General features: G+C 42.0%; 1 protein-coding gene across 1 annotated transcript; it reads right to left on the bottom strand.

Annotated features, from left to right (window-relative positions):
* Positions 1 to 1,860: 1,860 nt before the first annotated feature.
* CAPN6 (calpain 6) lies at positions 1,861 to 19,617 on the bottom strand. Its single transcript, XM_069463781.1, has 12 exons — positions 19,453 to 19,617; positions 10,100 to 10,231; positions 8,834 to 9,042; positions 8,138 to 8,330; positions 7,368 to 7,561; positions 7,034 to 7,111; positions 6,741 to 6,927; positions 4,964 to 5,086; positions 4,583 to 4,785; positions 3,473 to 3,594; positions 2,968 to 3,104; positions 1,861 to 2,043 (listed from the first exon to the last, which is right to left on the bottom strand). The coding sequence occupies exons 1-12, from the start codon at positions 19,615 to 19,617 to the stop codon at positions 1,861 to 1,863; spliced, it is 1,926 nt and encodes a 641-aa protein (XP_069319882.1).
* Between the last annotated feature and the right edge of the window lie 836 nt (positions 19,618 to 20,453).

The following is a 20,453-nucleotide window of genomic DNA, read 5'->3' as shown; positions in this document are numbered from 1 at the left end:
GTTGGTATTTTCTCTTGTTTGGCGGTGTGTGCCCTTGAAAGATCTGGTTACTTACTGTAACTTTGGCCTTGAATACAATCCCATCTGAGAGGTTTCAAAATCAGGTAACCCCAAATAGCACCCAACTGTTCCTAAATATGAAATAAAAGAAGGGCCCTTTCCATTCTCCCAACTACTTCACCACCCAGACAAAGAACTGCACCATCAGAGCGCAGCCAAGGCCTCTGGATCCATCAGACTTGTGCCTGGGCTCAGGTTTCATGAAATACCTCCACTCCCCCACCTCCAGAGGCTCCCAAACAAGTCTCACCAGACGACCACTCTTGCCACCTCTCCCGTGCTATCAATTCAAATCCAGACTGGTCAATTTTTTGAATATAAACTTTATTGTGATTTGGTGTATGTAAGGCAGTGTGGTGAAGGCACTGCAGAAGTTACACAGACTGGAAAATGTGGTAGGAAATGAGCGAGCTAAAATAAAACTACAAAATATTTTTTTTAATGAATGCGTGCTGGATTAGACTAAGTACTACAACTATGTTTCTTTTTCATGATTGCAGAAGCGTTGAAATATTGTTGAAGGTGGGGGTCTGGGGTGGAATTAGGGAAGGCTTCATGGAGGAGGTGGCATTTATGCTGGGCCTTGAAGGAGGGGTAGAATATCAATAGATGAAGATAAAGGGAAGAACATCTCATAATGACTGAGTCTAGAGAAAATTCTGTAGAAGTACTGAAAAACAAGAGGGCGAACAAACACCCTTGGGGAGTGAAGCTTCCCAACTGAAGGAAAAGCCTGAGAAGCCTGGGCTGGGACCAAGTCTCAAGCCCCTAGATGGGGTCTTCAGTACCAATGATATTAGGAGGCACAGGACAACAGGCTTATTTGTAAACCTAGCAGCAGCAAGAGGTTTCACATTGCAGTCAGGGGCCCCAAACTGGCTGTACTATGCCTGGATGGATACTCTCATGTTTTCAGTGTATGTGGCACTTATTCGTCCTTCCTCTTGCCCACTGACTGCCTGAACGGTAGGTCGTGCGCGCCCATGTGCGCGTGTGTGAGTGTAGGTGTGTGTGGATGGGTGGGGGACCGAGGTTTTGTCTCCCACTGCAGCTTCTTCCACTTTTCCCTCTTGTGGCACACAGCTGGCTTCCACTGAACTGAAGCTCAGGCCCTTCTCACTGTCTAAGTCTCACTGAACTCCAGCTCTAGATTAAGCACCTAGGAAGCTTCCTCAACATGAAGGCAAAACTTACTGTGGGGGGTGACTTGGGTTAGGGCAGGACTACACTTTCCGGAGGTGATGATGGTGGTGATGGCGGTGATGGTGGTGGTGGTGGTGGTTGGTGGTGGTGGCAGTGGTGACAGTAAGGGTTAGGGACTTAAAGCCAGCTCTGGCTGCTGGGTGAGATGCTGCTGGGAAGTCTGTAGTGTTCAGTCAGGAGCTAGGATGTCAGGCTAGACCAGCTTGGCCTTGATCATCCCTTTTCCTTCCTCAAAAAGCCCTACAGGTGAAATATATTGAACTGAAAATATCAAAGACATCTGCAGGGTGTCCAGGCTCTTGTTATTATCCTGCTTGAATCTCACCCCCGGAAGCCCCAGAGATCTTTTCTTGGTAAACATATATGGTCTCCAGATAGGACTGTCACCTCCCCCTGTCCAGCTGCTGGAGGTATATAGGTTATGTAGCTACTGATGCTACTTGGATCGGGAGGTATGGGGAACTTATCAGAAGAAAGGAAAAGTTAATTATTGTGAATTTCTTTCTTTCAAAAGATTGTGAATCTTAGCTAAGACCTGACACCTGACAGAAAATAATAGGATGGAAAGCTCTGTCAGGATTCTCTGGAATGGGAGATTTAGAGCTCAGTGAGATCATCGCTGGAAATAACCTTGAAACTGATGTGGCCTTGCTTGACTTTGGCAGTTGGACCACCCTTCTTACGCAGGTACAGAGACTTCAGATCACGGCAGTCGCTGGGGTCAGCATCCAGAGTAACCTGCCCCAAGAATTGATCACAGAATTTTCGACTGTTCCAGACCTGGAGAGACAAATCAAAGGCATGAAGATGAGCAACCCTCTTTGAGATTGGCCTTTTCCCAGTGACATCTAGAACCTAACACTGAGCTTGGAATGATCTGTTTTAAAACCAAGAGACTATTCTGTCCTTTCCAGATAGCCCTTTGGCTGAGGTGATGATATCCTAAAGAATAAAGATGGAAAAATCCGAAAGTAGAGCTCAGGATTATGCTTGACCTGTTGAATGGTTCAGCTGGTCAGACATGTTAAGTCAGAAAAACTGCCAGACTGTAGTGGTTCATATAATTAAAAGTGTTACCTGCAGATGATATAAGTCTGCTCCTATAATTTGAATGTCTGTCCCCCAAACCTCATGTTGAAATTTGATCCCCAGTGTTGGAGGTAGGGTCTAATGGGAGGTGTTTTGGTCATGGGGGCAGATCTCTCATACGGCCTGGGGCCATCTTTGCAGTAATGAGTGAATTCACACTCTTTTAGTTCCTGGAGAGCTGGTTGTTAAAAAGAACCTGGCACCTCCCCCCTCTCTCTTGTTTGCTCTCTCACTGTGTGATCTCTGCACATGCCAGCTTTTCTTCATCTTCTGCCCTGAGTAGAAGCAGCCTGAGGCTCTCACCTGACTTAGCAATGTAAGGGTCATCTGAACTGGCATATGCTTTCCCTCATGGGATTTTATGGTACATATGTTAACATGCATACCTGTGAGCATGTGGGCTTTTGCCCACAATAAACAAATGGAGGAGTGGAGATTAGTAAGAAAGTCAGTGTCCACGCTTGGTGGGAGGTGTTTTTGAGTATAAAACAAACCAAAAAATCCCAACGGGATAACTCTTTCTCTGCATCCTAAACATATGTGAGGCACTTAGGAGAATCTAGTATCTGGTGCAGAACATGAGCCACCCTTGGGGAACCCTGTACACATTCTTACCTGTACTATAATAGGAATGTCAGTGGTCCTTCTGTAGAAAATGGCCTGGGTGTCAAAAATGGCATGAACAGTATTCTTCTGAACAGGAGAACGGACTTCCTCCTTTCCACACTTGATGACCAAATATGGGTTCACAGCTGGAATGAATGACACTTGTTTTTAACACAGTGAGTAAAATTCCCTTTCTAGATAGGCAAGCTAGCTCAGTAAGTCAGTTCTAGGATTTTCAGCATAACACTCAAGCACCAGAATGACCTAGAACTCAACACTTTTGTTCCTACTACCTTGTCCTTTTCCATATTTTATATAAGAATATAAAAATTACTCTCATGTAGACCTGGCCCAAAGAAGTTGATATCCCATTCTCTGCCATGTTTGCCATCCATCCTGGCTTTTCTAGACTGGAAATACCACTGGATAAAATAATTTGTGACCATCTTTTCCAACTGTATGTGCCATAAATGCAACTGAATTTATCTTTTCCAGGCACTCATGCATTTCTTACTTTCATTGGCATACTTCTTCTCCAGGCCCTCAGCACTGTGAACGGTGATCTGTGTAACTACCTTCGGGTAGCCACGAGCCAGGTTCCAACAAGACATCTTGGGCATGTCCAGAGTCAGTTCCCTGGAACATCAAAAAGAGGATATGTCATCCAATGATGAACACCTTTTGACAATATAAGTCTGCTCCTATAATTTGAATGTCTGTCCCCCAAACCTCATGTTGAAATTTGATCCCCAATGTTGAAGGTAGGATCTAATGGGAGGTGTTTTGGTCATGGGGGCAGATCTCTCATACGGCGTGGGGCCATCTTTGCAGTAATGAGTGAATTCACACTCTTTTAGTTCCTGGAGAGCTGGTTGTTAAAAAGAACCTGGCACCTCCCCCCTCTCTCTTGCTTGCTCTCTCACTGTGTGATCTCTGCACATGCCAGCTTTTCTTCATCTTCTGCCCTGAGTGGAAGCAGCCTGAGGCTCTCACCAGAAGCAGATTCTGGCACCATGCTTCTTATACAGCTTGCAGAACCATGAGCCAAATAGACCTCTTTTCTTTATAAATTACCCAGCCTCAGGTATTTTTTATGATAACACAAATAAACTAAGACACCTGCCAAAGCAGACATTGTTACTCAAAAGCATGAGATGCTGGGTGACCTAGTCCATTCCTTCTCAGATATGGCTTGTATTTTGAGTATATTTTCCTTTCCCATTGATTTAAGGACCAGCAGATAAAGATCAGAGTAGGCAGGGCTGGGCAAAAGGTAGCTTTGGTGACCCAGCACCCAGAAGGTAATAGAGGAGCAGTGAGGAGTGGCAGCTGCTTAAGAAAAGAGGGAGTCAGCCAGAGAACATAGGATAAAAAATAAGTTAGGTTATAGGCCAGTTCCCCTTAATTGACAGCTCAGAGCTCTGAAGCTCAGACCTTTGTCACTGGGAAATTTCCCATGAGCCCACTTTGAGAAATATTTCTGCCACCGTGATTTCAGTTAGTTAAGTCTGATTTGAAAAAGTTGTCCCATTGAGTGTCTGCATAGGGGAGATGAGTCAAGGGGCTTAGGATTGGAGGCAAAGCAGAGAATAGGAGTTTAGAGGTCTTGCCAAGGAAACTGAACCTGAGCTGGACTGGCACTTCAGAGAAGATTCTCAGGAGAAATTCGCTGGTGCGGCCATGCTGGAACATGGTTGGGACAAGCACATAGTTGCCCTTCTTCAGGTACTTGCTCAGAAACACAGTCCGAGTGTCAATATAGGTGGAAGTCCCAGCACGCTCCTGGATATAGAGGTGGTGGAGGCGGAATTTGCGGTTCATCTCCACCTAGAAATAAAATAAGATAAAATATCCCATTCTGCTCAAATCATGCTTTTTGTCTTGGAAGATCATAGGTCCTCTGGTCTTGTTTATCCTTGGGCCTTTCATAATGTCCCAACTCTAAACCATCCTAATTTTGACTCTGTTTGCCTTCATTCTCTTTGTTCCAAATGCCCATTCATACCTTGAAGAGCTCAAAGCCAATGATGTAATTGTCAGGTCTTCCCATTCGGCGGTAAGTGCGCAGGTCCTTCTGCTGCAGTGACATTATGACCTTGTGCCCATCCTCAGGCACAGTGAAGATGTACTAAGGGAAAGAGGCCACCAAAGAGCTGAGTTAAGACTCTCATTTCAAGTAAGCCTGCTCAAATTTCAGAGATAAAAACTCTGCATTGAGAAGCAAAACCTTGGGTTATTTCCTGGACTTTGCTATTGATCAGACAATGAGACCTTGGATAACTCATTGATTTGGTAAGTATAGATCATAACACTTGCTTCTCCCTATGGCATTCAGCATATGTTGAAGGACAGCTTCATTCTTATGCCCTTGATGCCAAAGAGGGTTTAATAAGTTCCTGGTAAGTTATTTTATTATGATTATGATTATTATTAGTAGTAGTATCACCTTGTTTTTAAATTCTGTATACAGAAAAAGTTCAGAAACTATAAAGACAGAAAGCATTCTTATTTGACTCATCCTGACACTGCAGCATCACCTTGGGCTAGTCTCCTAATGCTAGCCCAGATATGTGGCCTGTAGAAGGGCTAGATCCACTTCCTTGGAGAATTGGTGCTTTGCTACCATCACTTTAGGGAAGCTACAGGCCTGTGCCTGAGACTTTCCAAACATTATCTGGGGAATCATGGTGCTGTTGGGAGATAAAACTAAAAGGCATCAGATTTTCCTCTGTGTCTCTGTCTCTCTCTCTCTCTCTCCCTTTATAAAGAAGGAGAAAACAGATGCAGAACCAAGCCCCTCAAAGGTCAATTCTATGCGTACACATACAGTGAAGCTATTTCCCCAGCTTGGTGTATGTGCCTGATACTTGAAATATTTCCAGGATTGTAAATGGAGGAGAGGTCAGGGGTAGGGGGTGGAGGTTTCTTTTCTTTAGCAACAACTAATATGGAAGGAATGGAAGAAAAATACAAATTAGGTAAATCAGCCCATTGGCCTTGGTGTCCTCCAAAATGCCTGGCAATGAGGTCCATAAAAAGAAAAGACAGACCCATGGGCAGTGAGGCAGCAATACCGTTAGAATTCTTGTCTCCTATGGGTTAGCTCATCAGCATACTTAGGAATAAAACCACCCATGTTCTTGTAGATTGAGGCTTTAGCTATTTGGGTTTTTTACTTTGGGGTATGCCTGGGGATTTTCTACTTTTTAACTTGACACTGATGTGTCCCCTGGAATAGCACAGTAATAAGAGATAGAGGGGATGGAGTCATTGACAGGGCAGTGATTGAAATCCTGGGGATAATGACCTGGTTCTAGATGAGAAAAGGGAGGCATAAGAACTGAGTTCAGAAGTCACTTGCATGTGAAAGAGGAAGACTATAGTAAATGTGCACCCAAGAGAACAGTTGGGCAGTAAAGAAAAATGAGGAAGAATTGAGACAGCATCTGGGATCAGATCCTCTCTTTCCAATGTGGGACCATCACAAGAAAAAAGGGGTTGTCAAAGAGCCATACCAAGCAATAGGGCCAGGAGAGAGGCAGCCAGAGGAGGTGACTCAGATTTGATAATGTTGCCAAGGTACGTCTCTGCAAAAAGACATAGTCTGCTGTGTTTTTACAAGAATCCAAGCCAATCCTTAGGGATCCCAGTTGATGAATATTACACAACAGCTGCAAATGGAAGACTTGATGCTAAAGAACTACTCCAGAGAGGACCAAAGTGAGACCTGGGTTCCTATTGATTGAGTAACTTGGAGGCAAAGAAAAATAATTGACTCAAACCTGGGGATTCTGCAGGAAGGTATCACGGTTGTTATAACAGCCTCCTGAGCGGTTCATCAGAGGATCATCATCCACAGTCCAGCATCCCAGCACCGACTCAAGCTCCTTTCGGCCAAAAATAGGGTTGTTCACATTGCGGCAGACATTCAGTTTGTGAAAGTTACGGCAAAAGTCCTCCAGGCTCATCCTGAATGAAGGGAGTGCAGGAAAGAAATGATGATAGTACTGAATATTTACCCCTGTATTTCCATGTAGAAGCCCCAATTCATTTAGTGCAGAAAACCTCTCCTCACCAAAACTCTCCATCATCAGACATAACAAGCCCCAGGTTCTTGCGATCTGCTGCTGTGAGTTGCTGCCACTCTTCAGAACTAAAGGCAAATAGAGAGTAAAACGATAAGCTGTTATGTTTGCCAGTGACTTCCTATAGTAAGCAGGATGTCAAAGGAAGAGAATGCATGAGGATTGGGCTTGCTTTATCTCACCTCTAGCTAGGTCACTGACCTTATGCCTGCCAAGAGCCCACAGTTGTCCCTGAGCATTGATGGCCCACTAACAGTCTGCAGGGATGGGCTTGGGAGAACTACAGGGCTTTGGATGTAGTGGTGAAAGTGGAATGCCACTCACATTTCACTCCAGGGGCCACTCCATTCCTGTCTTCCCAAGGGGTTCCTCAGACGAATCATATAGAGTTTCTCAGCACTGAAAACTTCCACAAGTCTTTCTCCAAGACGGATCTTGCGAATATCAGTCATGGTATAGGTATGACCCTTCAGTAGACCCCAGTCAGTTTCAACTTCTTGTTCCTCCTGATTGGGAGACTGAGAGCAAAAAAAAAAAAAAAATACTTAAGGGCACAAGAATTGGGAGACACAAGTTCTGGCTCTCCTTCTTCCTTGATTGGTTTACTCCAGGATGGTTGAAGCTAGTACTCCCCATGCAGGTGGAAATTTGATCCTGACACCTAACGTGACACAAAAAAAGTAAAGGAAAAGAAATACAGAGTGTAATATAACAACTCAAACAATTCAGATTCAAGCTAGCTACTGTAGTACATTGATAGGAACTGCGATAAAATTTGGTGGGGCAGGTTCATTCTTTGAGCAAGCAGCTATAACCTCAAGATCCAGGAGCAGAGACAGGAGAAATCATTTAGCAGAGGCTATTGACACCAGCTTGGATGCTGCATTCGTCTCTGGTGAAATGATTTTTATGAAAGGATAAAAAATTCAAGCTCTTAGCCTCCACACCAGGGTTCAATGTGTGTGTTAGCTTTGCGAGTTCCATTAATGGCTTTTCATGGATCTCCAGGTTAAGGGTGATATTCCCTACTAAATTTTGTAGTCTCTTCTGCCAGAAGTGAGTATATAGAGTAGTTGTTCTTGGCAAATACAAACCTCAATGGAGCAGCAAATCAGACCTCCTTTGGTGAATGTTTTGTACAGTTCTCCGAACAGCTTGTACTTTTCCTCAACAAGCTCAGTGTATCTTCCTTTCTGCATGTCAACAGTTTCAGCCAATGTGCCCGTGAAGTCCACGATGATATCAGTGATGGTCAAACCATCCAGGGCCTCATAACAGCCTAGCAGCCTGGGGGCAAATAAGCAAGGTTAATCTTTGTAAAAGTACTTTTCCAGGTCAAGGACCTCATGTTCCCAAGAATTAGAACAGTCCCTCCCTAGTCTTTACCAGCTGGCTTTTCTCTAGGTATGTAATGAGAGAAATTTTGAGATTATAGTCAGAGATTTCTAGGCTTAGGCTCTGTTGATCAAGGACAGTTCGTGCAGAAACTTCTCCCCACAGGTAGATATTAGACAAGGAAAAAATGAGGTGATAATGCCATGTGATCTGCTGATTAGCAGCAGGAACGGGTACCTAGAAGCAAGTAAAGGTTCAAATGGAAACCAGAACAGCTGATTTCTCTCTCATCTAGGATTTCTAAGAACAAGGCCCAGGCCCAAAGCAATACCTTGGATGGGACTGAGATCCTACCCAATTTAAGCTCCAGGGATGGACTGGGAGAGAATGAGCTCCCAACATGGCTTTCCTTTCCTCAGGTACCCTGACTGCAGACTAGTCAATCCCCTCCTTACTTTGCGTAAGCTTTCTCCAACAGAGCATTCCAAAACTCATTCATGGAGGTGGAGAAAGAGAAGACCAGATCTCCATTGATGGTGGGCAGCAAGTCGTCAATCACCACCTCGGTCCATTCTCCAAAATGCCAGAAACGAAAGCGAAATATCCCAGCATATTTATCTGGTTTTCGAGGGTCCCATTCCTGTTCCTTATGGTTGGGAATTGTCTGGAAAGGTAAGAACATTTAGCCAAGTGATATTGACCAGATCACATCCAGATATTGAGATTGCAGTTAACTCCTAGTAAATCCCTATGGTGATAGGAAGCAAAATACACTTGGTTTGGATCTGGATAGGAAAGTCCTAGGTATGGCATTTTGCCCACAACTTCTGCTTTCCCAGTTCAGTTCTTCTGAGAATAAGAATCACCATGCCTGCCCTAAATGCACACAGGAGTACACAGGGTGGCTAGGTTAGCCAGTCAGAGGTTAAATATTTCCTACAGATTATCTATAAACTAGATGTTGAGAAATGGACTATACAAACACATTCATGATTGCATGTTTGAACACATAAACAAGGCATTTTAAAAAGGAAAACCAATCAAAATATAAGGCCCACTGTGGTATGTTTTTAAGTGTCCATTCTAGAGATTTCATGTAGATTCTATGGAATATAGATTTTATTTGTATTTTGAAAAAATCATGTTTAGGAAATTCTCTTTTTTACATAACTATTACCCATTAATATTCTAAAATTATTTTTCTGAGGAGAATGCTCTAACTTTGTCCCAAATCAAGGTAGCACTTCGTTACCTTGAACTCTACATGAATGCTAAAGGAATTTTTGTACTATTGATAATTTATTAGAAACTTTTCAAGGATCTATTTTCATCTTTCTCATCTTTTCTGTTATGCATATATGTGTTAGTGACTTCCTTGCCCTTACTGGCTTTATACCCCAGTAAGTACAGAGAATACAAGTATGCAAAGATACTAAGTCAAAGCAAGGCAAACGACAATAAAAAATCAACTAGTATATGTGACAAAGCAAGTAGAGTAAAATGCTAGTTGTAGAATCTAGGTCAGTAGATGTGTGTCCACTGTAAGATTCTTTCAACTGTTCTGTGTTTGTGAAAATTCTTATAATGAAATGGAGGGAAGTCACCTAGTTAATACTGCTGCTTTCAGGAAATGCAGGAAAGTTATAAGCTGATTTGTCCTAAAGTTATTAAAGAAGACAAGAAGATAGAAACTGAATGAGGTCCCACAGGAGGGTGAATACCTTTATCCAGTGAGACTCCTGAACAGCCAAACAGGAAAATGCAGAGATGATCGGCTTGTGCCCCAGTCTCCCCTGGATCAGCTGGTGGTTACTGATGTTACCCACAATCAGACGGGGGTCGTCACAGATGTCCTGTGGATGCAATAATTGCTTATGTAAGGGTCTGAGAAGAGTTTCCCAAGAGTCACTGTGAGCTGAGCTATGCAGGACAGTTTTCATAGAAGAGATAGGGTTAGGGTTGAAAGATGACTAGGATTTTCATAGATGGGATAGAGGGAAGGTTGAGGGGATTGAGAGAAAAACCACAAAACAGTATATCATCTAGCCACATGTGGGAAAGTGGCAGGAAATATGAAAGGGAATGCAATGAGATAGGATGACATGTGCTGGTAAAGGGCCGTTGGACAAAGCTATCATTGGGGTTTGGAAGAATTTTAACCACAGCAAGGAACTTTGAAAGAGGAGAACCAGGGATTATCACATTAGATTCTGATCCTATTTTGTCAGGATAGATTTTCTGAAGCACCTGTGTTTGGAAGGGAGATTGCATTTAAGAGACAAGGTGTGATGGAAGTGAACATTAATGCATCTCCCTCTCTAGGAAAATGAGTTAGGAAACCTTATAGGAAGCCCTTTTCTAACATAAAGCAAAGGCAACAGTGGTCTCCATGGCAACCAGATTTTTCTACATAATTGGATTAATACAGATGGCAGCAGCATTAATAGCAAGTGGTAATAGACCATTCACAGGAGCACTTCAACAGACACTCTACCTACTGGATGTTCTGAGGGCATCTGGGCAAGGAGCAGGGGCAGTATTTGTTTGGGGGTGTGTGTCTTCCCCCCAACATATCATTAGCTGTACCATTCCCACTGTGAGTGGGAAAATGATATCCAAATAATACCATTACAACACAATATGATGGTACAGTAGAGCCATTTTCAAAGCATAATCAGTGCCTAGCGGGAGGATCCCTACAGTTCTCTTTATCATACAATAAGTTGCACAGTGGTGGTAATACTTGAGTTGACTAGCATTAGGCAGTTGGACAAGGGAGAGATATGGACGCATAATAGGTAGAGAGCCAGGCATGGGCAAAGGCATACCAGCATACATGACACCATAGAGTTGAAGACATAATTGTGTGACTCAGCGTATCAACACTTGCAGAGTTCAAAGGCAGGAAATACCAGTGATGCTTTGAGTAGATGGAGAAAGGTTCATGAAGGAGGCTGTTGGCCAGTACCTTGACATTCTGCTTACCCAGCAGAAATAAATCCTAGTCTCAAAATGGAAAGAAAATCTAGACGTATATCCTTTTAAAGAGTATTAGAGACAGCTATATTTTTCTGGTCCCCAAACTTCTTTTTTTTAATGGACATAATTCTCCTTGATGAAGGGTCTGGTCTATGGAATGAAACATTCCATATATTCTTTAAAAGCCAAAATAACTCTGGAAAAAAATAGGCATTCTGGGCAGGGACAAGTCCAAACTGAAGATTAATTGGGCACCCCTCTGCCAAAAGGAGATGGTTAGATGGGTTGTCAGCTTTGGATTTTCTGCTCTTCTTTTTCAGATGCATGTCTGGTGTCTCACCACTACTTTTTGTCTTAGGAGAAGTCTTCTATCTTAATAAATGTTTTTATGTGTTGTGAGCTTCTTGTTTTTTTTTTTATTGAACATCGAGCAAGTGTGTTGAGTGAATCAGATCTTGGTGTTCTTTCTCCTCTCATTATTTTTTTGCCTTTTCTAAGATGAAACTAAGCATCTCAGTTTTTCTTCCCTAAGTCAGGTGTTATCATTTTATTTGGAACAAAATGTAAAGTTATAAAATGATTTCTTGGACCTAGATGATACATAGCATAGTTTCCTAGCATGGAAATACAATCAAGTGAGCACTGATATGTGAAAGAGTATGCTTTTTGATTACTAAGGCAAATTATTTCCTGGTTTTATGTAGAGTTATTAGTGGTTGCAGTTACATTGCACTGTCTTGAATTTCCATAAGACTTTCATTTCACAGCAGGGATCTAGGCTTAGCCAACATTTTTGTCATGTCAATGCCTATTGAAGACATAAAGGTCACATATATGAGCAAAAAAACATATAAACAGAATTCAAATTGAGGAAAAGGGTAATTATTCTCCTGCAGACTTAAGCTGGATGTGGTTTTTATATATTATTTGTGTTATATATATGTATGTATATATAATATTTATATATATTCATAGCTGTGTACAATCATGGGAGAAGATAAATTTGGGCAAAAAAACCTCTGATTTTCCATTTCCTCTTATAAACTGGCCCATTCCTCAGTTTTACTTCACCACTCTTCATACATGATGGCTGTGTAACAATGGATTTAAAACACAAGTACAGTCATAGAATGTCCAAACCAGAAGGAATTTTAGAAACTATGTAGTCAAGCTCTTTATTTTTCAGATGAGGACACAGGCTCAGAGAGGGGAAGTGACTTGCTCTCTAATCATCCAGCTAGTTAGTAGGAGACCTAGGCCAAAAGTTTTGATTCCTCAGAACCACATATAATTAAAGAAGGAACCTCAAGACCTCAGCTGTTCATCCCTGTGCCTTTAGGTTTATCAATGGCCACCACATAAAGGATAATATTGTGCAGGTCCCCAAGGACAGAGATACTACCTCTTTCAGTCATCTATTCCAGTGTTTTATGCCTCTGCTTGACACTCACCTAAAAACTCTTCATTCTTTCGGACGACTTGCTTAAGTTATCTCTTAGCTTTTGGTTCCAGGCTAAATGTCACCAATAGGCATTGATATCCTTAATTGAATCCCCTAAATATGAATCAATCTCTTACTATATGCAAGCACCATGATGTGAAACATGGGAGACCAATCTTTATTAAGCCATATCTTTTACCTCGTTAAGGAAATCAGGCATTAAAAGACTGGAAAGCAGCAAGGAATTAGAAAGAGGAAAGGGTAATGAACCAATGCAAAAAAAAAAAAAAAAAAAAAAAGTCTAACAGCCAAATAGACTTTTTGGTGACAAATTTGAATACAATGAAATGGCTGTTTATTGACTTTCCCCCTGGTTTTGGACACACTGGATATCTTCCTGGTAGGGTCAAGGAAGTACGACTGGAGAAATTTTTCTGTAACTCAAAACTGAGATGCAGAGTGCAGATGGGACATTTCAGCCTGAGCTGTGCTGTAGTGGTAGGAATGAGGTTGGAGGAAAGGTCACATATTCACAATATTTGGGTGGCTTGGGGAAGATGCTGAGCCCCTAATGGCTCCCAGCTGTGTTGGCACAGTTGAAGTGATCCTCGAACTTGGCTGTTTGTCACAGCAAAATAATTTCTTAGGGAGAAATGCACACAACTAGGAAGTTGAGCACCATGACTAAAGCTGGAATGGTTCCCACATGACCCCACACCAAGCCAAAACCTTCTGTAAGCGAAGCAACTTATGCTCCTCTAGGAAGTATGTTCTCTTAGCTAAGCCTTAAGGGACCTCTCATTGTCCTTATCTCATCCCCTCTCTCCAGAGACCTCTGACAGGGGAGGGTGCATACAATTACAAGGCCTGTAGTCCTGCACAAGTCATTCTATGTGGCTCCCTTTACACCTACGACATCCAAATCTTTACCAATTTTTTTTTTTACACAGGTGAAATTTGCTGACAATAAACATTGAGGTCCAGGCTAAACCTCAAGAAACACAGTAAAATGAAAGGCTACTCAAAAAACTAATAGCCAGAAGAGTGGAGGCACTTTCAAAAGTGCTATGTGCAATCTAGCAGTACTGAGGGGTAGGGGCGTGGACACCTCCAAGTGAGACCAGCTCTGCGGTAGGTACATTATGACTAAGTCCAGGGTCTAAGTAGTCCCAGAGGGCTCAGGGGATAATTTGCACAGAACTGCCATTCAGAACTGAGGGCTTTGTGAGCTGGTCCAAGTAGCCATTATTTTATTCTTAGAAAGTTGAGAAACATATCCAGATGGAGCATTTATAGGTAGACCTAGGCTCAGGGGCCAATGTTATTCCAGCCTCTCAAGGAGTCCACTTTACCTGCTTGGAAGTTTTATTTCTGCATGAAGATTTAGTCATCAGTAAAACATTCTTTTCCTTCCTAACCTCTCTAAGGAAAACTCAATGTGGAGCCTGAGAATAAGTTCTTAAACCCTACTTTCATTTTCAACATAGATAACTAAGTCACTACATAACCATTTTCTTACTATAGCCTTCTGACTTCTGCTAGGAGACTCAAAATATAGATCCCAAACTGCTTTCTTGGGAAGAATTTACATATGTATGCAATGGAATACTGTTCAACAATAAGAAAGAACAAACTGACATTGGATGCTACAACATGGATGACCTTTGAAAACGTTATGCTAAGCAAAAGAAGCCAGTTATTCTTACGATTTATTTTAAATGAAATGTACAGAATAGGCAAATCTGAATAGAAACCAAAAGCAGATTTGTGGTTGCCTGTGGCAGGTGGGGTGGAGGGATTACTCGCTGCAAATGTGCACAAGGGATCTTATTGGCGTAATGCAACTATTCTAAAACTGGGTTGTTCGCAAGACTCTAAATTTACTGAAAATCATTGCTTTGTACACTTAAAACAGATGAACTTCATGGTATATAAATTTTACTTCAATAAAGCCATCAAAGTTTTTTAAACACAAAACTGAAAATGAATAGGACAATTGCAAGAAAAAGTGTGGGCCTATTCAACTTTCTTCAATTGTGTAAACAGTTCACATGGAAGGCATGCTTTCTGGGAGGAAAAAGAAATTCATTAATAGTCTAGACCAAAACTACTGTACAGAGGTGTCACATTCAGCTGGTAGTTGGAAATTTCTATTAACACGAAGAGAAAATTGTTTCTTCCTTTATTGCCCCCTCACATGCTGTCACCCAAACCTGCTTCTAATATCTCCCCTCATCAGCCTTTCCCTTCCATTCCTACTACCATAGTTTTAATCCAGAACCTCATCACCCCTCCTTCCCACCCTCCAGATGATGGAGTAAAATGGCCCCAGCAGGGGGTATTCCCCAGAGAAAGACTGGCAAGGGCAATGATAGTACAGGCTGAACTTAAATCTCGACCAGGAGAGCTGACAGAAGATATTGTGCAGGTGCTCTTTCTTCCCCCACAGCTGGCTGTGCAAATTTCCATGAGGCCTTGCTTCATTTTAGGGATTAGATGTGTCTGACTTGAAGACTCTATTGTAGGTGGATATGAGTCAGTAAGGAAAAAAGCCAGAGTAGGGTATGAGGGGAGAGTAGCTACAGGGAGTTGGAGGGAGCTGGAGAAGAGATTTTCTGTGGGAATTTGGCAGCCAAATTTCAGCCTAAAAATCCTACCTGCAGTATTATAATCACACTGTAACTCAGTATAACTCAGCTTTATAATGTAGTAAGACTTTATATGCTGAGCCCCAGGAGGACAGGAAAGTCCAGGAGCATATTGTCTCAGGCAATATACCTGTGTACCCAGAAAGCTAGGACAATAGCTGGGGCCATTGCACTACTGGTGGAGTTAAGGAGAACTTTCCTCTGGAAGGTATGGACAGGCTATCTGGCATTGTCTGCCAACAACCCATCTGGTCTTCCTGAGCCAATTCAGAGAGGCCCAGCACTGTCTCTCAGCTTTCCTGATGAAAGGCCAGAGAACTTTGACGTGGTTCTTGACCACAGGCTTTGTCTATCTAAAGAAGCTTTTGAAAACATAGCAAGGAAGTGGCAAGTGGAAAGGAGGGAAGCTCAATCCTGCCCCTGGATGGTGGGAGGGCTTGATTGGAGTCAGTTTATTCAACTATCAGTGGTGTTTACAGGCATGGAGGCTTATGAAGGCAGAAGCTTTCAACCCAGGAGAGGGAAAAGACAGAAAATACCAGGTTAATCATGCTCCTTCCATTTTGGAGACTTCATAAAATAACCCTGGTTGTGTGTGAGGCTACGTGGCATGCCAAGGGATAAGATGTCTGTGAGCTTCCCTGCAAACCAGGATCTCAACCCTGCCAATGAGGTGGAGGAGGCCAACGACCCATCTGGTCTTCCTGAGCCAATTCAGAGAGGCCCAGCACTGTCTCTCAGCTTTCCTGATGGGAGGCCAGAGAACTTTGACGTGGTTCTTGACCACAGGCTTGGCCTCCACTCTGGTTGGAAAGGAATCCACAGTTTTTTGAGGAGGCTCAGATGGTGGTCCAGAACCTTGTTTTTTCTCCTCCTACCCACAAGAGGCCCCTTTCCCAGCCATTCCAATCTATAGTGATCTCCCTTTCTTCAAATCGTACATGATTTGCTGCCTATATGCTTGAAAATAGCATTTAACATATCTGGCATTAATTTCTTATTTAACTCTTTGATAGCTCAATATCTGTCTCCCCAATTAGAATGGGAGTGCTCTCCACAGACCATGTCTGTATCTTGTACAGAGGCTGGCGTAGAGTAGGTGCTCAGTAAATGTTTCTCCAATGACTCTATCTTTGGGTTTAAGAAGACTAAGCTCATACTATGCTCTCGAAAGGGAAGAGTATGGTTCAATGAATGGAAGTATGGCATCAACACAGTGAGGAGGATTGTTAGAACTGACTGGAGAGAAGCTACCTATTTTGGTAAAAAGAGTAGACACAAACAACTCTATCTCCTTGATATGACAGCACGGTAGAGTGAAAACTTATATGGGCTTTGGAGTGAAACCTGGATTCAAATCCCAGCTTGCTAGCAGTTTGAGCCTAAGCAAATACTTATCTTCTCTCAGAGATCCAGTTTCCTCATCAATAAAATGGGCTTAATATCTACCATTATTTTTTAAACTAGTAAAAAGGAATTGCACCGAAGTAATTTTTAACATACCTATGTTGCTAAGCCATGGTAAATAAGGGTGAAATGAAATAATATATAGAAAACTCCAAACACAGTATCTGGCCCAAAGTATGCCTTAAATGTTGATTTGTTTTTCTACTCATCCCCATTGTTCACCCCTTCTCTCTGACATTCCCTTACCCTAGCAGGGGTATTGCTTGCCTCAGAGGCAAAATGAACTATTGCCATGGTTATTAAGTTTTTTCCTTCACGGCTAATCCATTTAGGATTCAATCCACAGAATTTGGATGATGAAGGCAAAGGACAAAGGACTGAGCCAAGATAGAGGGGGAAGGATGTGTCTAAAGCCAGGCCAGTACAGGAAACACTGTCTGCTTGGTGCACATCTGGGGAATGGCTTCATGTTGGCTTGCAATTTTGCCGCCCACTGGATCTCCTCCCATCTCCTCCTGGACTTCACCCCCATCAATCACTCCTTTTCTCTCCTTCATTTTCAACCTGTTCTTTACTGTCTGCTGCTTAGCCTATAAATACGTTCAAGTCCGTCCTATTTTAAAAAGACACCCACCCAGTAAACCTCTCTCAATATCCTGCTTCCTTTTCACCTACTTCTGCCCTGTTGACATGCTTTCCTTCATAGATGAGCATCAGAAAAGAGTGGTTTCTCATTATCACCATCCATTCATAAGAGTGGCTCCCAGACAACATGTTTCTATTTTTCTCTGTGTATTTTTGGGAAAAAAAAAAAAAGGCTTACCTGCCTGCATACCCAATTAGTGGTTAGTGGATTTTGTTTGTTTCTTAGATTTTTATTGCAGGTCAGCAAAGTAATCTGCAGGGATGTCAACAACTGGAAGCACAAAAAGGCAGGAGGAGTGCAATCTTCCTCCAGACAGGGAGAAATTTCTTCCAGTCTCTTACTTTCAATGGCTATCATTCTTTATAGGCAAAAACCAAAATATGTCCTTTGAGTTGCATAGAAAACAAGTCTTGATGTAACCAATGTATCTTGGCACCACCTGGTGGCAACCTGCATAAACTGAAGTAGCTCTTGCTGGAACGCTATTTAGGACTTTAAACTGGAAATTGCAACTAAAAAGTGATAGTTTGCTCATTGAAGAAGGCAAACATTGAGCCAGTGACTATAATAGTGCACAGAAAGGTATCTCATTAAATAGGATAAGAATGTCTTCAGGATATTATGAAGGTCCAAGAACCTGCATTTGACAGCAGCCCACTGATGCCTATACACCTAATCACTCACATTGGGAAGGAGCCCAGGTACAATATCCTTCTATCCAGTTATATCCTTTAGATATAGCAAAGTTGCTATTTATTCTCCAGACTCCATCATCCCATTGTTTTATACATTGAGTTCCTGCTCATGTAGGACTTGTGAAGTGGTTCTGAGGCTTGTCTGAGAGAAACAACATACAGATGTTTTACAGAGAACCATAACAACTATTAATAGCTACTACTAATAAATGGATAAATGGAAAAAAAAAAGCTGCAATTCTATCTGGATGCCGCTTGGCCAATTGTGGGATGATACAGGTGATGGTATCCAAAGAGCAGCAAAGAAGCTTCCCTCCCCCAGTGCAAAATCCAACTTCTCCCTGTAGAATTTATGCTCACTGTATAAGCAATTTTTCTCCTCCCTGGTCTGAGATTATCTTTACGTTGCTATGATAAGTAAGTCAGTGAGGAGGGAAAAGTGTAGTTGCTTTTTGAATGACTATATTTACTCAAATGAACTTCCAAAAGAAAATAAGCATGACATATCTTCTTTTTTTGCTGTTTTTTAAAAAATTACTAAATCTGGGAAAATTTGACTAAAATTCAGGACTCCTGAAGCTAGAGCCAGGAGCACAGATCTATGAAGCTTCCCATTTTAAAGTTGTCTCTATGTGAGATGATGAATATGCTAATAAGCTTGATTGTGGTAATCATTTCACAATGTATACATGTCAAAACATTATGCTGTACACTGTAAATATATACAATTTTATTTGTCAATTACATGTTCATAAAACTGTATAGGCTGGGCACGGTGGCTCACACCTATAATCCTAGCACTCTTGGAGGCCGAGGCATGAGGATCGCTTGAGGTCAGGAGTTCGAGACCAGCCTGAGCAAGAGCGAGACCCCGTCTCTACTAAAAAATAGAAAGAAATTATCTGGACAACTAAAAATATATATAGAAAAAATTAGCCAGGCATGGTGGCGCATGCCTGTAGTCCCAGCTACTCGGGAGGCTGAGGCAGGAGGATCGCTTGAGCCCAGGAGTTTGAGGTTGCTGTGAGCTAGGCTGACGCCACAGCACTCTAGCCCGGGCAACAGAGTGAGACTCTGTCTCAAAAATAAATAAATAAATAAATAACATAAAACTGGATAAAGAAAGAAAGAGAGAAAGTTGACTCCTAAGCTGGTCTACACATTAGGCCACGTAAGTGAAATAGTGGATCAAGTAGAGTTATGATGAACGAGGTCAAGGAGACAGAAAATAGAAAAAAAAAAACCAAACAAACATTACCTGGGGACGTTTCCACACCACCTTGCCAGGAAGCAGTCGGTTGTAGAAAAGAGAATCGTTCTCAGGCAGAAAAGTTGGGTCACAGAAAAGTCTACTGTCTTTGATGCATTCCTGCTTCAGTTCTTGGTACTTCTGGTTTTTGAAGAGCTTCAGAGGAGGACCCATAGTGTCAAATTATGCCTAGAATGAGGAGAATTGTTGTCTTTGGAGGAAGTACTTCTCAGGTCTTTCAAGGATTACCTGAGATTAGACAAATGGCAGTCATCCCAGTGACTTCTTCCCAGCGATAGGCACTTCAAATTTGGCTTTGAAGGAAGTCGGCATTTTTAAGGAAAGAAGAGTCCAGGCTCTGCAACTAATTAGTATGGGGCTTTGGGTAAGGAGCCTAATCATTTTGGGGACTCAGTTATATTATCTGCCAAATGGGGCTTCCCCATTCATTGGGAAAAATAGAAAATAAATGTGAAGATTGCTATTTAAATGTGAATTGTTATAATTTAAAGGGCAATCTTCCATTTACACTGGCAGGGAGTAGTTCAAGGTAAAGTACAATTCTAAATTTGAAGATAGAGGGGAAAAAAAATCACTTTACTGTATTCAGAATAAATTGGTGCCCTGGACAGCCACCCACTTTGTGCACGAGGGAGAAACAGCCCTTTTCCATCCTAACAAGTCCTTTTACACAATTCCTTGCCTTTTATCATTTCAAGAGCTTTGCATTTTTTATTACTGGTCAGGAAGGCTACTGCAAGGAACAGATCTCAGCAGATGGCCTCCAAAGACAAGGAAAGATAGAAAGATTGCATGATCTTTCTTCTTCAAAGTCTAATATACAATCATTTTGCCTGTGATAAAAGGCAGACTCTGAAATTCAATTACACTAATTTGGTGGACTATAGATTCTTATCCCATGGCAATACACTGTTGCTTTCTTTTCTTTAAAAAAAGAAAAGAAAAGAAAAGAATAAAGGAAAAAAAAACCTCACATGGCTAAACAGAGA

This window comes from Eulemur rufifrons, chromosome 30 (assembly GCF_041146395.1).
Source record: "Eulemur rufifrons isolate Redbay chromosome 30, OSU_ERuf_1, whole genome shotgun sequence".
In the NCBI taxonomy this organism is placed as follows: domain Eukaryota; kingdom Metazoa; phylum Chordata; class Mammalia; order Primates; family Lemuridae; genus Eulemur; species Eulemur rufifrons.
Note: the sequence above shows the minus strand (reverse complement) of the source record. Positions and strands in the feature narration are given on the sequence as shown.